Source organism: Haliaeetus leucocephalus, unplaced genomic scaffold, assembly GCF_000737465.1.
Source record: "Haliaeetus leucocephalus isolate CR32 unplaced genomic scaffold, Haliaeetus_leucocephalus-4.0 Scaffold273, whole genome shotgun sequence".
Classification (NCBI taxonomy): Eukaryota; Metazoa; Chordata; class Aves; order Accipitriformes; family Accipitridae; genus Haliaeetus; species Haliaeetus leucocephalus.
Window position 1 is genome coordinate 3,969,092 of NW_010972709.1, and position 20,023 is coordinate 3,989,114.

Consider the following 20,023-nt stretch of genomic DNA (forward strand, 5'->3'; position numbering starts at 1 on the left):
CACTCCAATGGTATCATTTGTGGTTCCTTTTCCCTTAAGGCAAATTTTAGAGCAGATTGTACTAATGGAGTAGTTCTGTTTGATGACCAAAAATTACCACACTTCGAAACAGGAGTTACCATTATTATGTGATGTCTTCACATCACATGTGGATGTGAATAAGTCACCTCATGTTTCTTCATATTCACTGTGCCAGGAAAGGGTTTCAGAGTAACAACCAGCAGCCCACCACCCACAGTAGCTCTGCTGTCCTGAGAACATCCTTTGCAGGAGCGAGGGGAGTGAGTCCCACTGCATAACCAGGCATGCTGGCACTGCTGATTAGCAGGCAGTGGCAAAACATAATTCAGCACCTGAAAGCTGGAATTATAAACTGGCTCTTGCTAGCAATAAGCAATTTTTCACAGCAGGAGTAATCAAGCACTGGAACAGGCCTCAGGTGGGGTTTCTCCATCATCTGGAGCCTTTCAGGCATGGTTGGGTGTCTTTCTGAAAAAGATCCCATCCCTCTCACCAGCACTGGGGATTTGGAGACAATCTTGGATGAGATCCTCTGCTATCCAGGACATGGTTTAGTGGGCATGGTGGTGTTGGGTTGACGGTTGGACTCAGTGATCTTAAAGGCCTTTTTCAACCTAAATGATTCTGATTCTATGAAAGAGGGCGGGAGGGAAGACCATCACGTCTGGCCTTGATACCTGCCAAGTGAGACCAGAACCAGGCTTTTCTGCAGCCAAGCACAGAAAGAGCCCTTTAACACAGGAGGATGAATTAGCAGTAGTTCTCATCTCCTCCATCCTCAGTGCTGCATCGGGTGAAGAATGAGCTGCACGCCCGCTGGCAGTCCAACCAGGACCTGGTGAGCAGCATCCGGGACCGGCTGGCACAGCACAGCTCCCAGCTGATGGATCTCCGCGACGCCCTCAACGAGGCTGTGAACAAAACCAGGCAGACGGAGGATTTGAACAGCCTGAACCGCAACAACCTGGAGGAGAGTCAGGTAGAGCTTCACGGAGTGGTCCTGTAGTGGCATGCAGTGAAGGGGCAGCCTGCCCCAGCCCTGCCAGTGCCTAACCCTGCGTCTATGTGTCTAGCAAAAGAGCCGGGAACTCCAAAAGCAGCATGCACTGGTGCAGGAGACCCTGAGGATGGCTAAGAACTCCCTGGCCCACGTCTCTGACTTCCTACAAAAGATGGAGACTGCAAAGGAGGTGAGCGATGGAGGTGCTTCAGCATGGGCAGAGTGCAGGGGGGTGGCAGGCCTCAGGAGTGACGTGTGTCCTTGCAGGCATACGAGAAGCTGGCAGCCCTGCTGGATGGGGCGAAGCTGCCCCTGACTGAGCGGGTCAAGAAGTTCTCCCCGGCCAGCAGCAAGATCCCTATTGTGGAGCAGGCGGAGGAGCATGCCCGGCTCCTGGATGAGCTTGCAAGGAACCTGTCCAGGTGAGGAACAGGTCCTGACACTCAGTAGTCAGACCATCTCCTGCCAGAGTTGGATGGGAAACTGCAGCCCCACACCATGGCAGGGGAGCAGCCAAATGCCGTCTCCAAAGCTTTATGCTGGAGAACATGTTGTGATGAGGAACCCAAAGGGGTTCCCCAAAGGGAACACAAAGGCTGGCAAGAGCAGTCTTCGTGGACGTGACGGCTTCATCTTTCAACACAGCATTATCCAGGGCACAAACCAGGATGGCTTTATCCAGCGGGCGATTGATGCCTCTAATGCCTACGCCAGCATCATTGAAGCTGTGAAAAAAGCTGAGCGAGCAGCCCACGATGCTGATGAGGCAGCCAGCGAGGCTTTGATGGTATGTGCTGTGGGGAGTCCCGTAAAGATGAGCAAAAGCCAAACTCCCTCGACAGTCCTCCAACTTTTCACACCCTCACGTAGGGCTCTGCTGCCCCTTCCCTCTGACACTTGAGCGCTTTGTTTTGTGCCAGTGAGCAGAGCTTCTGCCACAGCTGGGGCCAGACTCTGGGGGGTTGGGTCTACCCATCACACCCCAGCCTCACACGCCACTGCAGTTGTCTGAACGAGCATTTTTGTGTGCAGTTGGGACCAGAGACTGGAACTCCTCTTCAGACTCCCAGGCAGTGCATGTTTGTTTTACAGAGTGTCATATCAGAAAATCTCAGGGCCATCTCTAAAGAGCTGAAGAGGAACAGCAGCAACCTGGAGGAGGCTGTGAGGAGAGAGCAGAGAAAACTCAACGGGGGTGAGAGAGGCTCCTTGTAGGGTGTGATGTCCTTGGGGCTGGACTGAAATCCAACACACAACATATACGTTTCTTTAATTGCAGCTATTAAAGGCGCTCTGCAGACAGCAAAGGACAAGCTGGCTGACCTCCGTGTGAAGAAGGAGCAGCTCCTGAGCCAGCTCCAGTCTGTGCAGGACATACTGGGCAGGGAACAAGGTTTGTCCTGGGGTAGCTAGGCTGGTTCTCTCTGCTCCTTTCCTCACACCCAGGCTGTGATGCAAGGGTGTTTCCTCCCCGCTCCTGGCCATCACAGAGATTTTTGTCTTTTCTTTCCAGAGGACACAAAAGAGACAATCCAGAATGCCAAAGCAGCAGCTGCCGAGGCCAACGAAACAGCTGCAAGAGTGGAAGATACCCTGAGCACCATGAAGAAGAATCTGGATGAGTGGAAAGACCAGTATGGAGACCTTCGAAATGAAGAACTGAACCAGGCAGTCCAGGATGCCAGGAAATCTGGTGAGTGCTGAGCCTGCTGAGCTGCCAGGGCTGAGTCTGGCACGAGCCCGTGCATGGACAGATGTCCCCAGAGAGCTCTGTGCTTTTGGAAGCTGTGCTTTGCAGCTCCAGGTCAAGAGTAGAGGGAGGTGGCAGCCAATACTGGGTGCTTTAAGTCCTGTCCCTTAATTTTTTTTCTCTCCCTGCAATGTCTATATCGCTTACACCTTTACTGCAGGAAATTACACACACTAGAGCATTTTCACAGTGCCCCATTAAGGCTTCTGGATTTAGGGGAACATTCTGTGACTCTGCTCCCAGCTGCCATTGCTTTGACTTGCATGTCTCAAAACTACTTTGGCTTTACATCTCCCTTCCTCACTAACCTTCAAAACCCCTGGCTCCTCTCCAACCCCAGTGTCCAGCCTGGAAAGCACCATCCCGCTGTTGCTGGGGAAGCTGAGCAGCCTGGAGAACAGGAGGAACAAGAACGCGACCGTGTCAGAGAACATTGTGCGGATCCGGCAGCTCATCACGCAAGCGAGGAACGCCGCCAGCAAGGTAGGTTCGTGGGAGGGTGAGGGCTGTGCACAGGGTGCTGGGGACTTGGGGTGAGTGAGGGCTTACCTGAGGGCAGTATGCAGATGGCAGGGATATCTAGAAGAGCTCTGGGGTCACCAGGCAGGGTCCTTTTCTCATGGGAAGACTCCAGAAAATGCTTTGACTTGGTAGAGCTGGCAGTGACGAGAGAGGCAGCAGCAGTGGTTTCAATGCCGTGGGTTTGGACTTCTCTCCCTCCAGGTTAAAGTCCCCATGAAGTTCAACGGCAGCTCGGGTGTGCAGGTCCGGATGCCCAGCAACCTGCAGGATTTGGCAGCGTATACATCCCTGAAATTCTACATCCAAAACCCCGAGCCCAGGAGCCGGCAGCGACGGCAGGACGGGACAGAGGAGGGGCGGTTCGTGTTGTACCTGGGCAGCCGGGAGGTGAGATGGGGCTGTGCGGGCAGGAGGAGGGCAGCAGGAGCCCATATTGGTAGCATCAATGAGGGATCATGCCTGGACGTCAGCCCCTCGCCCTTTTCCTGCTCCCTGAGTGTCTTTTTGGGGAACATGAACAGGCTCTGGGTGCAGCTGTCAGCCTGGATGGGGAGAACAGTGCGAATGGGGGTGCTTTGTCGGTGCAGCCCTGGGAGCATCAGGGAGAGCATCACTTGGCGCTCCCGTCTGTCTCAAATGCCAATGCGTGGTCCTGTCTCTCCCTGCATTCAGGCCACTGGAGACTACCTGGGCATTGTGCTTAAGGACCGCAAAGTGCAGTGGATCTACAAACTGGGCGATGAGGAGCCAGCCTCCCTAACCGTCGATGAGGATATTGGAGAGCAGTTTGCTACTATCAGCATCAACAGGTAGGAGACTGATGGGATGCATCCTGAGGAAGTTCAGCGGGAGACTGTCCCTGCAGCAGATGTAGGTAGTGCTATGCCCAAGCTCAGATGGGTCCTGGGCTTGCAGGGTTGCTGTGGACTCCATCATCCAGTCATCCCTGAATGATCAACACTGAGATACCTCAAAAAAAACTAGCAGGGAGATGGTGTCTTACCAGGTCATGGAGGGTCTGGGGGTGCCTGTAGGAGAAGAAAGATGAAGTTCATCATGGAGGGTCCATTCAGCCTTGTGGCAGTGCTGATAACATGAGTGCTGAGTCCTTTCAATGCACTGCTGCTGTGGGGGTCCCCAGTGGGAGATGCACTCCTTTTTGGTGGGGCTGTGTGTGGGAGGCTCTTTGCTCAGGGAGGGCAGGGTTTGCTCCTCTTTTGGGGTCTCCCCTTGTCTTGACCACCACTCCCTGCTGCAGGATCCTGCAGTATGGGCACATGTCGGTGATCGTGGAGAGGCAGACGGTGCATGAGACCAAGGGAGACAGTGTGGCCAAGGGGGAGCAGGGGCTGCTCAACCTCGACCCGCGCAACGTGGTCTTCTACGTGGGTGGCTACCCTTCCAGCTTCACGGTGAGACAGGCAGCAGGGAGGGAGGCTCGGTTTTCTAGGGGGTATCAGTGATACCTTTGGAGCTTCTTGGAGGGGAAAACCCTTGATTTCATTGGAAAACCAGGATGCTCTTGCCCTAACTGTCCGGTTTCATTCCCAGCCTCCTCCCACTTTGCGCTATCCCAACTACCGTGGGTGCCTGGAGCTGGACACACTGAACGAGGAGGTGGTGAGCCTGTACAACTTCCAACACACCTTCCAGCTGGATACCACTGCTGAGAAGCCCTGTGCAAGGTAGGGCACTGTACCCAGGCTGGTGGCAGCTCTGGTCCATGGCACTTACCTTGACCCTCAGCTGCCCCAGAGCATGGCAGCTGGCTTTGGAGTGATGCCTTGTGCCTCTTCTTGTGTGGCTCAGGTCCAAGTCCACAGGAGACCCCTGGTTGACTGACGGCTCCTACTTTGATGGCACCGGTTATGCGGAGATCAAGTTTGAAAGCCAGTTTGGCACGACCAAGCGCTTCGAGCAGGAGATCCGGGTGGTCTCCTACAACGGCATCCTCTTCTTCTTGGAGAACCAGGCAGGTGCTTGCTCCCCTGGGGAGCCTTCACGCCTCAGCTGTTGGGATGGGACAATTCCAGCCCCATTTGTAGGCATTCCCAGTTCAGGACACTGGTGAGAAGAGGGCTTTGGAGATGGCAGGGCTGCTTTGAGCAATATTTCTGCACTATTGTTAAAAGCCACAAGAGGGCTGGACCAAAACCTCACAGCAATCACTTCTCTGGTGCTGGAAGGACTCCCTTGAATTTGGAGAGCACCCAAGCACAGACCCTCCAAGCTGGACCAGGGTTCACTGGAGCAGGTAGCGCTGCAAGGAGCATTTCCAGCTTGCAGTGCTATCCTTGTGCTCCAGCGTCAGGGCAATGGCAGTGGGAACATTGACAGCAATGTGTCAGGGCACTGGCAGTGGGACCTGCTCCCACCAGTCCTAAAGGACGGGTCGGGCTCAGTACCACGACTGCACACTGAACACCAGGATGTGGGGCTGAGTGTCCATTCTGCCTCCCCCAGGGTCAGTTCCTGTGTCTGGCCATCCGGGATGGGAAGCTGGTGCTTTACTATGACTTCAGCACCGGCCTGGAGGTGGCAAAACCCAGCAGCAACTCCTCCTCTCTCACCATCAGCAGCACCACAAACAAAGCGGTAAGGGGGAACAGCCGCCTGCCCGGCTCGCTTAGAGGGCTCTTCATCTGGAGGGTAGAAGGGACACCTGGACCCTTGTGTATTTTTTTGGTGGGGTGGAGCTGCAAGAAGTTCTTTGGCTAAAGCCACGAACTGGATACCTCCTACTGCTCTCTGTGATGGACCTAATTGCCCCAGGCTGGCAGATCATTTTTCTCCTCTGTCTCCAGATCCAGATTTTTCTCCTCAAAATGAATAACAAGAAGCGCATCCTGGTGCGGCTGGAGCGCCTCACCATCTTCATGGTGGAGCAGGAGAACTCCCTGGAGAATGCCGTCTCCTACTACCTGGGTGGTGTGCCCCCAGCTGCGCTGCCCCCCAGGTGAGTCCAGCCAGTGGTGGGGTGGGACAGTCCACATCTTCCCCTCCAGTGTCCCTGGTGGTGGCTCTGCCCCTTTCCCAGCCACATCCAGGGCTGTCAGGGCCCTGCTGAAGCTCTGGGGGGGAGATTTCCTCTTCTTGCCCATCACCATGAGCTTTTGAGGATGGGACATCTCCATCTCTGGTGAGGGATGAGGTGCTGGTGGGTGTCACTGAGTCCTCATTTGCTATGCTGGGTGTTTTGGAGCAGCCGTGTGCCCGAGGTACTGGAGATACCTGTGGCCATCACACGTCCTTCCCAGGCACTCTGTTTGAAGGGCTGCAGGGCCAGATCCTGCCTGGGGCTGGGCTGGCCTGGTAACACCACCTGCTTCTCCTGCAGCTTGAAAGCGCTCTTCCCCACGGGTGGGCCCATCCGGGGCTGCATGAAGGGCTTGAAGGCTCTCGGCAAATATGTCGACCTGAAACGCATGAGCACCGTCGGCGTGAGCTACGGGTGCACCTCAGATCTGCTGGTAAGCACAAGCCCTGGCAGTCTGGCCAGCATGGTGGGGAAAGGGTCTGTCAGGGAAAGGGAGTACAGGACATGCAGGACGGGCTCAATCTCCCCTCATTCATCTGCCCTGAAACAAGCATAAAACCTCCAGGTCCTCAGTGCAGGGGGGTTGTGGCAGGGTGCTCCACGCAGCTGGCCGTAGCACTGGCCAGACCCAGCGAGGATCTGAGCATCTCAGTTACCCTCCCAGCACCCCTACAGTGCCAGGGCTGGGCTCTCGCCTCACCTCCACGGTGTCCCTCGCAGGTGGCTCGCTCAGTCAGCGTTCATGGCCACGGCTACCTGACCCTGGCCCTGAAGGACGTGCCAGGGCTGCGGGACTTCTACAGCGGCTTCAGCTTCCGGACGAGCCAGCGCGAGGGGCTGCTCTACCACCACACCACCCAGGTGTGTACCTGCAGTATCCCCCGGATATCCCAGCAGCAGGACAGAAACATCTGCTCCTGCTCTGTGGATGGTGCTTGGGAAAAGGAGGGATTTTGATGGGGCCAGAGGGTGAATCCACAGTGAAATCTGTACCCTGAGCTCCTGGAGGGTGGTGAGGAAATGGGGCCTTCTTTGGGGGTTCAGCTGCTGAGCAGCAATGGGGTGATGCTTTCTGCAGGAGGGGATGTGCCGGGTGTCCCTCCAGAGAGGCCAGCTGGCCTTGAACCTGCTGGAAACCGAAGTCACCACTGAAAATGCCTATGCAGATGACAGGACCCACTATGTGGCCTTCTACAGCGATGCCCGTGGGTACGTGTCCTGGTGGTGTATGGCGGATGGGGTGCCAACAGCCACGGGGACCTGCTCAGCTCGTGCTGCTCATCCCCCACAGGGTCCGGCTGTACGTGGATGATGAACGGCAGGACACTGCGACAGGCGCTGGGCCTGGCCGGCGGCAGCGACGGCAGGACGGGCGGCCGCTCTTCCAGCTTGGGGGTTCACCGGAGCCGGGTGCCCTCAGCAACCTCACCGGCTGCATCGGGAATGTCTTTGTCAAGCGGTGAGCATCTCTGTGCCACTTCTGGAGAGCAGGGCTCAGCCCCTTCCCACCTCCTAGCTGGCCTGGTGACAGGGACCTCTTCTCCCTGCATGTAGGATGTCAGAGCCACAGATGGTGGTGGACCTGCAGCAGAACGTGGAGAGCATCAACGTAACCATGAGCTGTGCCTGGGGTGAGCAGCCACAACAGCTCAGAGTCACTCCGAAGAAGGACAGGCGGAAACACAAGGTACCAGCTGCTGCTGAAACTCCCCACATCCTCTTTCCCGTCCTCCTCAGATGCCACTGTTGCTCCCTCACCAACCACCTCTGCCCCGTGACACCCGCAGGGATGCTCCCCTCACTCCATTCCTTGGTGCATCTTCTGTAGGTGCCGGGCAAGCCTGCCTCGAAGGACCGCCGCCACAATCAGAACAGGCTCTGCCGGCTGCACCCACAGCCCCGTGCAGCCAAGGGAACCTTCCGCTTTGGGGGGACCCCGAGCAGTCGCTGGGAGTTCGAGGAGATCCCAGCCTCCTTTGGGCAGAGGTGAGGCTCATCCCGTGTCCACCCCACCCAAGCTTGGCCCCAGGGACCATCGCTTGGAGGGCAGGTGTCCCTTGCAGTTGTGGGCAAGCAGGGTGCTCCCATCACCCCCTCCCTGTCCCTGCAGGTCCCACTTCTCCCTGGAGGTGAAACTGAACTCCTCCAGTGGGCTGCTCTTCTACGTGGCAGGCGAGCAGGGTGCCTTTATGGCTCTCCTTGTCTCCAACGGGCACTTTGTCTTCTTGGTGAATGTCGGCGGGCGCCGGCTGCGCATCCGCAGCAAAGACAAGTACCGTGACCGGCAGTGGCACACGGTGAGTGGAGGGTCAGGGCTCGGCAGGACCTCCCCGAGCCACATCGCTCCCCTGCAGGGGTTAGCTCGGTGCAGCTCTGCTCTGGGCATCGCTTCCTAATTGCACCCGGGACACCCGCGGTCCCATGGGAGCAAAGGGGACAGCAAAAATACAGCCAGGGCTGGCTGAACCTCTGAGCTGAGGTCTCCCTTCCCTGGGCACAGCCCTGGGGCTCCTCCCGACCTGGGAAGCCTCCAGCCCTGGCACTGACCTTTGGTCCTTGCAGGTCTTCTTCAGCAGAGACCAGACCCGAGCCCAGCTGGTCATCGATGGGCTACGAGCCCAGGATGCCTCAGTGACCACTGCAGGGCTCTTTGTGGCCCGAACCCCCTTGTATGTAGGGGGGGTCCCAGCTGGAAAAGCCAAGGCTCACATACCGGTAAGGGCTTGGTGGTCCCACAGCATCGGTCTATCTCTGCCAGTTCCCAGTCCCGTGGCATCAGGCCATGCCTGCCAGTTTTTAGCCCCTCTGCGCTCACTCCCATGGCCTCTCTGCAGGTTGTGTCGGCCTCCAGCTTCGACGGCTGCCTGAGGAACCCACAGCTGGATGGGAGGCCCTTGGGTCCCCCTTCACGCACCTTCGGGGTGACGCCGTGCTATGAGGGCGCACTGGAGAGCGGGGTCTTCTTCGCTGCGGATGGCGGGTCCATCATCCTAGGTACCCCACGGCCCTGGGACTGGGAGGGACACATCTTGGGGGAGGTCCCTTGTCCCTCTCCTCACCAGTGGCATTTCTCTTCCAGCTGATGCAGTGGTGACTGAGCAGGACTTGGAGGTGACACTGGAGGTCCGTCCCCGCAGCGCCTCTGGCCTCATTTTCCACATCGGCACGAGGAGAAGCCACCATCTCCTGCTGTACATGGAGGAGACAAAGGTAGTGGGAGGATGGCTTCCCCACAGGTTTTCAGAGGCAGCGGCCATCTCCTGCCCATCCCGCTCAGCTCACTGGGCTCTAATGCATTTGTCTCACACACCAGGTCACTGTGAGAGTGAACACTGGGGCTGACGAGTTCTCCGCATCGGTGACGTGCCCATCTCTTTGCGACGGGCAGTGGCACACTATTGCAGGTGAGGTGACAGCCCGCACTTGGCTCTGGGACGCTGCTCCACTCCTGCTGCTCAGCCCACATCTCCTAGGGGAAGCCTGGGGCTCTTCCTTAAACCCCAGCTCCCACCTATATGCACTTAACTTGGGAGATTGTAGCTTCTATTAAGTCATTTCCTAATTAATAAGAGTCCTTGCCTGATCTTGTTAGTGCTGTCAGATCTGGTGGACAGGAGACAGGGTGTTTCCCCAGGTCATGGAGCAGCCAGTGAGGCCAGGGATGTCGTGTCCTGCTGAAAGTGAAAGCCCAACTTGCTCTGGTGCAGAGTGTGTCCAAAGGGCTCAAAGCCCACAGCTGGGACCAGTGATTTGCAGGATTCACACCTGTACAGGCAAAACTCAGCCTTTAATGTAGTTGCCATCGAGCAAGTGCTAAGGTTTTGCATCAAGCCCTTTCTGGGGATGGGGGGTCACAGCTACAGCCCCCATCTTGGCACAGCTCTATTTTAAGCCCTCATCTTGCTTGACCCAGCACTGGGTGAGAGCCATCGTGTGCTCCTGGTGCATTTTCAGCTACAGGACCCCTCCCCATCCGTGACTGGAGCCGGTCTGAGCTGATCCCCTTACGCTCAGCATGTGCCATCCTGCCTCGCTGGGAGAGGGCAGTCCTCTTTGCTAGGGCAAGACACGGTGCTTTATGGGTGGCTGCAGGACAGATTTTGGGGAGGCTGTCCAGACTCTGGGTGTTTCCCAAGAGCCAGGCCAGGTCCTCTCACCCTCCCAGTAGTTTTGCTCTGCTCCAGCACTGGTCTGGGCCCAAGGGTGGACTTGCTCTGCGGGTAGGGAAGCAGCACTGACTGTTGTTTTCTTTCGAAGTTACCAAATGGAAAAACATAATCCAGATTGATGTGGACACAGAAGGCAACTACACAGTGGGACCCAGCCAGGCTCCTGCACCCAGCACAAGGGCAACCTTCTACGTGGGAGGGCTGCCAGGTGAGTTGGGAAAGACATGCTCCAAAACAAAATACCCCAAAGCCAAGAGATACTATTCCTGGTGCAAATAAGAGGTACTTAACCCCCTGCCCTGTTATTAGCCAGAGTAATGCTTGCTTTTACTTGTTCCTTTTGCAGAGACAGACAAGGCCAGCACACCGTTACCTCCCCTCCCTCATTACGTGGGCTGTATAAGGAACCTGGTGATTAACCGGAGCCACGTGGACCTGCCGCAAGCCAGGACTGTCAGGGGCTCCGTTGGCCTCAAGGGTTGCCCTGTGCTGTAAGTAAGTGCACCTCTGTGTACAGCCTGACCGACAGAAAGCTGCACTGCTCCCGGGGCCCCAGACGTCACCTACTCGATAACATTAACTGTGGTCAAACATACTTGATCTCCAGTGACTGCAGGCGCAAGTCTGGGGCCAAAACCAGAGAGGGGCCACGAATCCAAGGGGAAGGAGGGCACGGGAGGAAGGTGGGGAGAAGGGGGCACTTTGGGGACATCTTTCACAAATACAACCAAAAAGTTGGAGCAGGATGTGGAGACAGGTCGGAGTCCTTCCCCGGTGGTCAAGCATCTGCAACAGGACTCAGCGCTGCCACGTGCCTTGTGGTAAGAGCAACTGTCCTCTGTGGAGCGTGGGCTGAAGCAGACAGCAGCCGTACATCATGTCCTACCTAAATCCTGTTCCCTTTACCCCACACTTACAACGCACATAGATTTAGTTCACGAACACTGAGGCTATTAATAACAGTCACAGACTGTCTTCTGCTAAAGGCTGTAGGCAGTTTCTGTTTTATAATAAATGCAATTAGGACAAACTGGATTAATTCCGTCACTTTTGTGTTTTTATAAGCAAGGACGCATTTAACCTCCCCGCAAGGGCAGTCTCGGTTCACCTGCCACTGCTATGCAAAGAGCTCTGCAAGGGGGAAATCAGACAAAATTCTGTTCACAGAATTAGCATCTTATCAGATTAATTTATAAGAATCAAAAAAAAAAAAGAACAAAATAGGCTAGGAGAACTGCTGAGGGCAAGCAGAAAGACACAAGTACCACTTTGACTCTCTGCAGTTGCATTCAGCGCTGGTAGATACACTGACAAAAGTCCTGTTGCATGAAGCAAGAAACTGTTGCTTGAAAGGGAATAAAGAAAGGTTACCTCTGAGCCTGGCTGGGTGTGGGAGGTGTCGCTCAGCCCTCACCCACCCTGCCAGCCCTTGCCTTCTCCTGTCCAGCCTCACTCATGCCTCTCGTAGTGCAGTCTTCACTTGAAAAAACCTTTTTCTCCCAAGACACCTAGTTCACTTGTGCACTTACACGTCATTTATATATTTGTGTGTATATATATATCTAGCCACCTGGGGACAAAATCTTGCTTCTGAAATGGACTTATAACTTATATCATTATATTGTGGGGTTTTTTATGAGGGGTAAATATTGTAAAATGGGTTTTTAACATGTCCATCTTAAACAAATGTAATTATGACCTGTTTTTAAGTTGTAGTATTAAAGGTGGTCTTTGTAAATCACTGGTACATACTTTGGAGTCGAATAAAGTTTTATGTTACTTTCTTTCACTTTACTGGTGAAGAGCAAGTATGAGGCTGACGTAGAACTGGAAGAGGAATAAATCACTGCCTCAGGTCGTGGCACAACAGGGACCTTAGAGCTGTATTTGCCATAAGCAGCTCCCTCCTAGTACAGCAGCTGCAGCGGTAGCACTTGGGTGTTCATGATGGTGAACCTCCTCGTGTTCAAAGGTGAAGTCCTGCACCCAGGACAGGACAACCCTTGCAGCAGTACATGTGGGACAAGGACTGGGTGAGCTGGCAGCCCTACAGATCGCAACCTGGTGGGCCCAAAACGGGATGGCAGTCAGCAGTATGTCCTTGAGATGCTCGCTACTCCTATAATCATGGGCTCAACACTTATCACAAGGAAAAAATCAGAAAAATTAGTCTAGCCTGATATCAAAAGCATCAAAACTGAACAGTAAGCAACTCAACATAAAGAGCAAGTACTGCTTAAGTGCATGTTAAATAGACTGAGAAAGAACAGTATGGCAGATAAAGAAAATTCCTTTATTTGTAGATTTATATAAGCATAATATGAAGTTAGTAATCCTACTGCAGTTGCTTAAGTTAGTATCTAGGAATATCTGTAAGGAAGAGCAAATAACTTAATCTAAACTCATATCTTCCTCTTCGTCTTTCTTGTCCTTAGAGTCTCCCTCCTTTTGGTCTGACTTGACACTGTTCTGCATTGCTTTGGCAAATGCTTCTACATCTAGAAGTTAAACACATTAGTTATTTCACTTTGCTCTTTCTGGAATGGAGTTCATTGCCCACATGAGGTTAAGCTTCATTACTTGGAAAATAAACAGTTGCTTTAGTAAGAATCTGTTAGCAAGGAAGAAAATTTTAACACTCCTTTATAACACCCATTGGGATTTCCCTGACACAGCCAGCGTTTTCTGCTCTTTAACTCTGTGTGCAGGCAGCCTAAGACCAGAATTACTTCAGTCATGGAATGGATGCTAAAAGCTCATCAGGGAAAACAGATACCCCCTCGCCCCAGTGCTACAGGCCACAGCTGTGCACTTACTTATTTGAAATTACTCTTTAAAAGACTCCCACAAAAAAGGCATTCCTGAACAAGGACACTGACATCTCCAGAGCCTTTGGCATCTCTAGCAAGAAACAATGCCAAGGCTGCTCAGCACATCTCTTTGCAGAACCCCGACTTCTCTAAATGCACATATGACATCACGCTGTGTCTGCTGGACAACACCTGAGGCAGTCGCCTTTTCAGTGTAAAAAAGAACAGTGCAAGAATCAGCTACTGACAGTTACTCAGCAGCTAATCATTACATTCCATATTCAATGGCACACAAAAAAAAAAACCACAAAAAACACCCCAACAAACCACTTCATCATTTTCCCAACAGCACCAATACTTACCTCCTTTATTTGCTGCATCTACTGCCTCTGCGGGTAAGCCAAACTGACTCATTAGTGGGCCAAGCTGTCCTGAAGCTAAGGCAGCACTGAACATGCTCAATGCCTGTGAATCGGAGTCAACAGCGTCAAAAAAAATGTTTGCATCACGTTTCTCCAGCATCAGGTGGCTACTGTGCGATACCCGCGTGAGGAGAGCAGTGCGGTTCCGGCACGGTGACCGTACGGCCAGCCTGGGAGCAGCCACTCTCCTGGATCAACTACTGCGCTGTGGACTGGCTTCAAAATGCCGTGGGCTGGCTTCAAAATGCCGCTACACCACAGGCCCTGTGCGGATTCTGCAGTCGGGAACAATGTCTGCTCTTAACCAGCTAGATGCCAGTAAGCACAAACTGGTAAGCCTGCTAGACTGAGCAACACACCAAACCACAGCGACATAACCTCCAGTTGGTTTACTGCATGGACAACAACTTAAACTTTTATCTAGAGGCAGATACTCTCATCAAATCACCAATTAAAAACACCCCTCGCTTCCGAGTCTTGCCTGCACAAAAGAGCTGCTGTAGTTTAAACTAAAAACAGTCATCTTAGCCACTGAAATTTTGCAAATTGACAAATTTAAATCAATCAGTGTAACTAGTTCAAATTGGCCTGTAACACTTCAGCTTTAATCATCCACAGACGCTCCTGGAATTAAGTACTAGTGTTTCAAGAAGAACAAGGGATGTAGTGCTGTCAACATCAGCATCTGTTCTCTTCCCTTCCATATGTTTAGTCACTTGATCTTTAAGGAGACTGCTGACAAGCCACTCTCTGATGGGGAATAACAAATTTGCTACTACTCCTGTCATTTGCCAGAGAGCATTTGTAATAAAGAGAAAGGTAAAGCCCAATTCCAAAAGGGAAAAAAAAAAGTAAACCACATTCCGATCTGCCCTCAGGTGACTGCAGGAAGGAAGAACTAGTGCTCCATTAAACCATGTTCCTCCTCCTTCCCACTTCTATTAAGCAACTCCCTACTCTGAACAGTGTCAGGAACCTGAAAAAGCAGGGCAAGGCGAATCATGCCACGTGGGGGAGGAGGGAAGGAGAACTGCACTTCCCATGACAGCTAGGCATCTACCTGCTGAAACTGAGGAGACGTCAGGGTATTCTGAATCTCTTCTGCAGTCTGCGGCAGAGATTCCCCTGAGGGAAGGTAAGGCATCAACCGTTCTTGAACTTCAGCGTTGGCCAGGATGGGAGCCATTATCTCAGGTGTCAGAACAGTTGCCAGGTCAACTAGGAAGAAAAATAAAGGATTGGCTGTTAGACTATGCACAAAACCCCATGTTTTTGTCACGTAAACCAAATGATCTAGTCTGAGGAGTACTGAAACGTAGTTAGCACACTGCTAAGCATCCTTTCTCCCTCCCTCAGTTTTGGATTGAGAATAAGACTCTTGAAGCAACCGAGAACCGCATTCAAATGAAAAAAAGAAGCCCCCCCCCAAAAAATCTAAGAGACCTTTCAAAGCAATTTGGAACAGGACAGGACAGTAAAACAGCTCCAAAGGACTCCTGGATCCAACAGCTGTCAGGTCAGAACACCGTTACCTTGCTGTCCTCCTGCTCCAGATGGCACATTCATAGTAGCTAAAATGTTCTGAAGGTCACTCAATTGAATGGGCTGGGTTGGGCTTGTGGCTGAGCTGGTTCCATTACCCGAACTTGGTACGGGGCTCGGACTGGTCACAGACGCAGCCGCAGGAACGGACGGGGCAGGCGTTACACGTGTAGAAGAAGTTGTGGAAGATGGCGTCACAGCAGCTGATTGGCTGCGAGAGCTGGAGAAGATAATTAGTATAATTAATTCCCTGAAAAAACAGCTTTGCCTCTTGTATTCTGAAAAGCTTCTTTTCAAGCCCTTACAACGTGAAGAGCTCCCACCTCATTTTAGAGAGATAATAAGCAGTCTTAATTCCCATCATATTTCCTGCTCAGTAGGCCATGATTCCTCCCACAGAGGTGGCAACTTTACGTTACAGAACTATGACAAACCTAAACCAGACAGGTGTCCTACCTTGATGATGAACTGCTGGTCGGGGGTCCCCCACTTCCAAGCAGACTGGCCAGCCCAGGACCCGTCAGTGCACCCAGCCCACCTTCCGTAAACATAAAAGAAGAACAGGTTTATAAATTTATTTCTTCAGGTTTTTTGCACCTCTCTGCTCTAGAGAGGTCACTCTTGTACCTGAAAGGTTTTATTTGCTAAAATAAAGGAGGAGGGGGTGAAAGAGCCCAGACCAACCCCCCCACCCCCTTCTATAAATTAACAGCTCTCGTTTTCTGATTTTGCATCCCTATTAGAAAACTGCCTTATAGAGTTGCACATCTTAGAAATGACTCAATTTCTAGATGTACACAAGGTTTGTGCCGTCCATACACGATCGCTGTAACACAGCCCTCTCTTCTATCTACTGGTTCCCCAAAATCCAGCTTTTCTCTAAAGCCAAGGCCCTCAGCAGAAGATTACAGAGTCAGCCTTTGAGTCACCACCACTGTCTCCCCATACACCTGGGGTTTGCAGCTTCAAACCTAACGCAGAGATGCAGCAGCAGAACCAGCTGAGTCCTTAAACGCTTCGTAGGCAAAGTAAGGACAACCCCGCACACAAACAAAGCGCTCCCAGTAGAGCAGCGATCAGGAAACGCAGCAGGAAACCAACACTCGGCCTTTCAGCCAACCACCATATGCAAAAGAAATCAGAATCGGCCTCCTTCATCCTCACATCCCAACCACCAAGGACTTATCACAGCATCAAGAACATCAGCTAAGAAGAGCTGGGGAAAGGCCTGGCTTCTAGGTCCACTGGAGCAGTCAGTGACTGACTGTCCCCCTACAATTCCTTTGAGCCACACTAGCGAAACGCTCCATTTACCACATGCTTCCCATCCAGTGGTTTCTTGTATCACGTTTAATTAGATACACGTCCCTACACAAGCACCTGCATTCATCACCCACCTCTTGGTAACCACCTGCAAGCAGAGGACAGAACGACAGCGCTCCATTAGCAAACACGTCATTAACCAAAGCTGCAAACCACTGGAGGTCAGAGCAAGCACCAGCCACCAGCTCCCTCCTTTGTATAGAGCCCACTCCTATGGGCCCACGCCCGTAACACTTCTGTTCACTAATCACAGAGCTTCCCCAGCAGCAAGAATGGCAGCGTGAAGCTAACCGGGCTGTACCACAGGCTACTCTACTCTGTTTGTCCTTGCTAGGAAAGTTTATCCAGGAGCAAGAAAGCTCCCTTGTTGCAGGAGCTCTGCAATAAAGACAGAGTCCCGAGAGAGATGCAAACCAGATGCAAAAGAACAAGACGCTACTGGGGGAAGAAATCAACACAGATTCACCACAACCACCATTTGCCGGCAAGCAGATGGTTGTCTTTGCATTACAGTAGTGAGCTTCATGACAAGCTGTCTTATGGCCAGATGTAAAGGCAAAGAAAGAAGAGCTGCTGAGAAAAAGTGTTGAGAAGAAGAGGAAGACAGTCTCAGGAGTCACGTGAAGCTTCAAGAAGGAAGATCTTTTCCAAACACATCCTAAAAAGCCAGAATCTTCCAACAGTAACAAGAGATTTCCATCTGAACATCCCAGCAACATGAGATTTGCATCTGAAGCTAAAAAGACGCGAGCTAGATCCGCAAAAATGGACTTTGGAGCTTAAGCACAGAACCTTAGTCACTGCCACCTGCCAAGCATTCCTTTGCCTACTTCCACTCGAGGGTCTGACTGCTCAGAAAATGCTCTATTGGGCTTGGAGCATGGACAACGTTAAGAACAGACCACAGCAGGGACTCCAAGACACCTCTCATCCCCTTCCGAAAAACAGCGCGGCGATTCAAGCTCTCCCCAGCGTGGCGCAGGAGAGGAAGCCCTAACCTGAGCCTCACTGCTCTGACTAGAGAGTGCTGTGGGGTGGGTACGCTCCAACCTTCCTCTTGAACTCTTTCTACTGTGCACACAAATATTCACTGGACCAGAGACAACACGAGCAACTCCACAGCTTAGTAACTGGGACATTCACCAGGAACGAATCCCTGGTTTTCAGTCCCTGCTCCAGTGAATATTTAGGAGGAAGAGGAGGGGTAGAAAAAAGGGGGAAAAAAAAGCAGAAGATTCAGTGGAGCAAGGAGCAGAACCGTTCCTTGCAGACCAAGCCCTAAGATGAGTGCCGTGTAGAATCTGGTACCCTTCGTTTCCTGCATCCTTTTTTTGCCCCTTAGCTCATCTTGGAGGCAGGGCCTTGCTTTCTCACGTGAAAGAAGCGCTATTCAAATCAATAGCACTACTTGAAAATATTGTCAGGTAAGATTTAACCTGGCAGGAGAAAATACCATTTTGGCATAAATATATTAAAGCATTTTACCAAGTCCTCCTAAGCCCGTTGGTCCGATCAGCTGCATGAGCTGGTTATGGCTCATGTTTCCAAGAAGGCTTTGCAAGCCACCCTCACCTAAAAACAAAAACATTCTGAAACACAACATATTCACATAGTTTTTTTTCACAGCACTCCGGCTCAAACAGCAGGAGATTAATTGGCATCACATTCTGTATGGAAAAAACAGTTTCAAGTGTTTACTGATTCATGATGCTCATAAAAGATAAATGCAACTTGGCTTCATAAAGAGGTAAGACTCCAGAGAATCTACTGGAAACAAAGAGAGATTTCTTCTGGCAGTCTTAACTTTCAGCCTGCACCTATTGTAACAGCACAGTTATTTTGCTGGGAGCACGTTTACACTTCTGGTATTAACATAGTCCCCAACTCACCCTCCACAGCCATCAGGAATTTCTTCCTAGGGAACTACAAGTGCTTATTCCAAAAACAGATTTTTAAAAAAAAAGCCTCTCACATGAAGGAGCAGAGAATGGACTGTACCTCCTAATGCCGAGAGCTCGTGGCCTCCACTTGCATTTCCACCCAAAGCACCAGGCATTGGTGGATTGTTGAGATACTCGTTCACTTTACGGCAGTGTTCTTCGTCCTTGTCCGTCTTCGGCTCCTGCAAGAAAGTTGCTCTTGGTACGAGTCAAACTGGAAGTATTTTGTTCCAAGACCTTTTGTTATTGACCTCCCACAAACCTGCATCCAGAAGAAGAGTCGTTTTGATCCCGCCTTGAACTTCAATACATACACGCGGCCGGTAGTGCACTGAGGTACCCTCTTGAATTCACAGTCGTCAGGAAAAATGATCAAATCCTGGAAAACGGGGCAGTAGGAACAAGCGTGTGAGAAAATACCCAGATATTCCTTTTAGCCTCCCCAAAACCTCTGCCCTCCTCCCCAAACCTTCCTCCATCTGCTCCTCAGAGCGGAGAGGATTTGAAAGCGCAGGTCTGTCAGGCCGCAGTGGCGTTCTCACCCTAATTTGTCTTGGAGAAGCTCTTTCAGCAGCACCAGCGGAACAAAGACAAGACAGACCGCGACTTAACGCCTCAGCACTGAAACACAAAACCGTACTCACATCTTCAACATTGCCCGAAGTCCTGTCCTTCCAGCAGAAGTGAATGAGGGAATCGTCAGTTTGCTGGATGTACACGAGGCCTTTTCTCTTGTCTGGGGTTACAGTGCTGCCTTTCAGGGACATCTTCCCTGCCCGAAATTCCACCAGGTATTTGCTCGAAGAGCCACGGGAGCCTGGCACCAGGCTTGGAAATAACGCGCCCGAAGACATCCTGGAACGAGAGAGAGCAGCAGATGTGGTGAGAAACCTTCCCATATTCTCTCTTCTCGATATCAAATTTCAATCTCTATCCAGTGAGCTCCACAAAAGGAATCTGTCTCGCTGCCTGCAGGGTTTCAGGGCAATCCACGAGAGCTAAAGCAGAACCCGGGATGAAGACAGGATGCTCCGCAGATCTCCCCTAATAAAGAGAAGCCTATCTGCCAAGGTCCTGGAAAACGGAACCACCGTCCCCCTGCCGCTTCCTCCTTCGGTTCCTATCGCGGTTCACAGGATCGGGGACGTTTTAATTACCAGAAGCCCTGCTCGAACGCCGGTCTTGGGACTCCCGCTTCAGCCTGCCGGCAGAGAACGGCAGGCTGCCGGCTGCCACCGCAGCCCCGCACGGGTGACCTGCCTGGGCACCCTCCCCTCTCCCGAGGAAACCACTCACCGGCCCCGCGGGCCGGGCCGGGCCGGGCCGTTAATGCCGGGACACCGCTCGGCCTGCATGACTTGGCAGTTGTTTCCAAGCTCGCACTACCGCTTAAACCGCGGTCCCGGTCCGTCCCCCTCCACCCGGCGCCGGCCGATCCGAGCGCACCCACCGGTACCGGCCGCTCAGACCCGGCACCGCCGCGGGGG

The 20,023-nt window shown here is 52.5% G+C and overlaps 2 protein-coding genes across 3 annotated transcripts in view; one reads left to right on the plus strand and one right to left on the minus strand.

Moving 5' to 3' along the window:
• Nucleotides 1-10,994, plus strand: part of LAMA5 (laminin, alpha 5) — a 50,370-nt gene extending 39,376 nt beyond the window's left edge. The window contains exons 49-76 of the mRNA XM_010569768.1: nt 804-1,000; nt 1,095-1,211; nt 1,289-1,443; nt 1,667-1,808; nt 2,114-2,216; nt 2,301-2,414; nt 2,535-2,714; nt 3,112-3,254; nt 3,495-3,680; nt 3,966-4,102; nt 4,552-4,705; nt 4,845-4,978; nt 5,103-5,265; nt 5,757-5,888; nt 6,098-6,249; nt 6,631-6,763; nt 7,051-7,191; nt 7,409-7,539; nt 7,622-7,789; nt 7,885-8,017; nt 8,159-8,316; nt 8,441-8,627; nt 8,893-9,045; nt 9,165-9,324; nt 9,410-9,540; nt 9,644-9,734; nt 10,588-10,707; nt 10,846-10,994. Coding sequence (XP_010568070.1) covers nt 804-1,000; nt 1,095-1,211; nt 1,289-1,443; nt 1,667-1,808; nt 2,114-2,216; nt 2,301-2,414; nt 2,535-2,714; nt 3,112-3,254; nt 3,495-3,680; nt 3,966-4,102; nt 4,552-4,705; nt 4,845-4,978; nt 5,103-5,265; nt 5,757-5,888; nt 6,098-6,249; nt 6,631-6,763; nt 7,051-7,191; nt 7,409-7,539; nt 7,622-7,789; nt 7,885-8,017; nt 8,159-8,316; nt 8,441-8,627; nt 8,893-9,045; nt 9,165-9,324; nt 9,410-9,540; nt 9,644-9,734; nt 10,588-10,707; nt 10,846-10,994 — 4,064 coding nt within the window. The remainder of the gene's footprint in view (nt 1-803; nt 1,001-1,094; nt 1,212-1,288; nt 1,444-1,666; nt 1,809-2,113; nt 2,217-2,300; nt 2,415-2,534; nt 2,715-3,111; nt 3,255-3,494; nt 3,681-3,965; nt 4,103-4,551; nt 4,706-4,844; nt 4,979-5,102; nt 5,266-5,756; nt 5,889-6,097; nt 6,250-6,630; nt 6,764-7,050; nt 7,192-7,408; nt 7,540-7,621; nt 7,790-7,884; nt 8,018-8,158; nt 8,317-8,440; nt 8,628-8,892; nt 9,046-9,164; nt 9,325-9,409; nt 9,541-9,643; nt 9,735-10,587; nt 10,708-10,845) is intronic.
• A 1,777-nt stretch (nt 10,995-12,771) lies between these two features.
• On the minus strand, nt 12,772-19,987 carry ADRM1 (adhesion regulating molecule 1). Of its 2 annotated transcripts, XM_010569551.1 has the most exons (10): nt 19,846-19,986; nt 19,181-19,391; nt 18,799-18,915; nt 18,595-18,718; nt 18,082-18,168; nt 15,730-15,811; nt 15,264-15,493; nt 14,792-14,949; nt 13,672-13,774; nt 12,772-12,997 (listed from the first exon to the last, which is right to left on the minus strand). In XM_010569551.1, the coding sequence occupies exons 2-10, from the start codon at nt 19,388-19,390 to the stop codon at nt 12,891-12,893; spliced, it is 1,218 nt and encodes a 405-aa protein (XP_010567853.1). In that variant the 5' UTR covers nt 19,391; nt 19,846-19,986; the 3' UTR covers nt 12,772-12,890. The 2 variants fall into 2 exon arrangements, with proteins under 2 accessions (XP_010567853.1, XP_010567854.1); XM_010569552.1 differs by lacking the exon at nt 18,082-18,168 and having other exon boundaries at nt 19,846-19,987.
• Between the last annotated feature and the right edge of the window lie 36 nt (nt 19,988-20,023).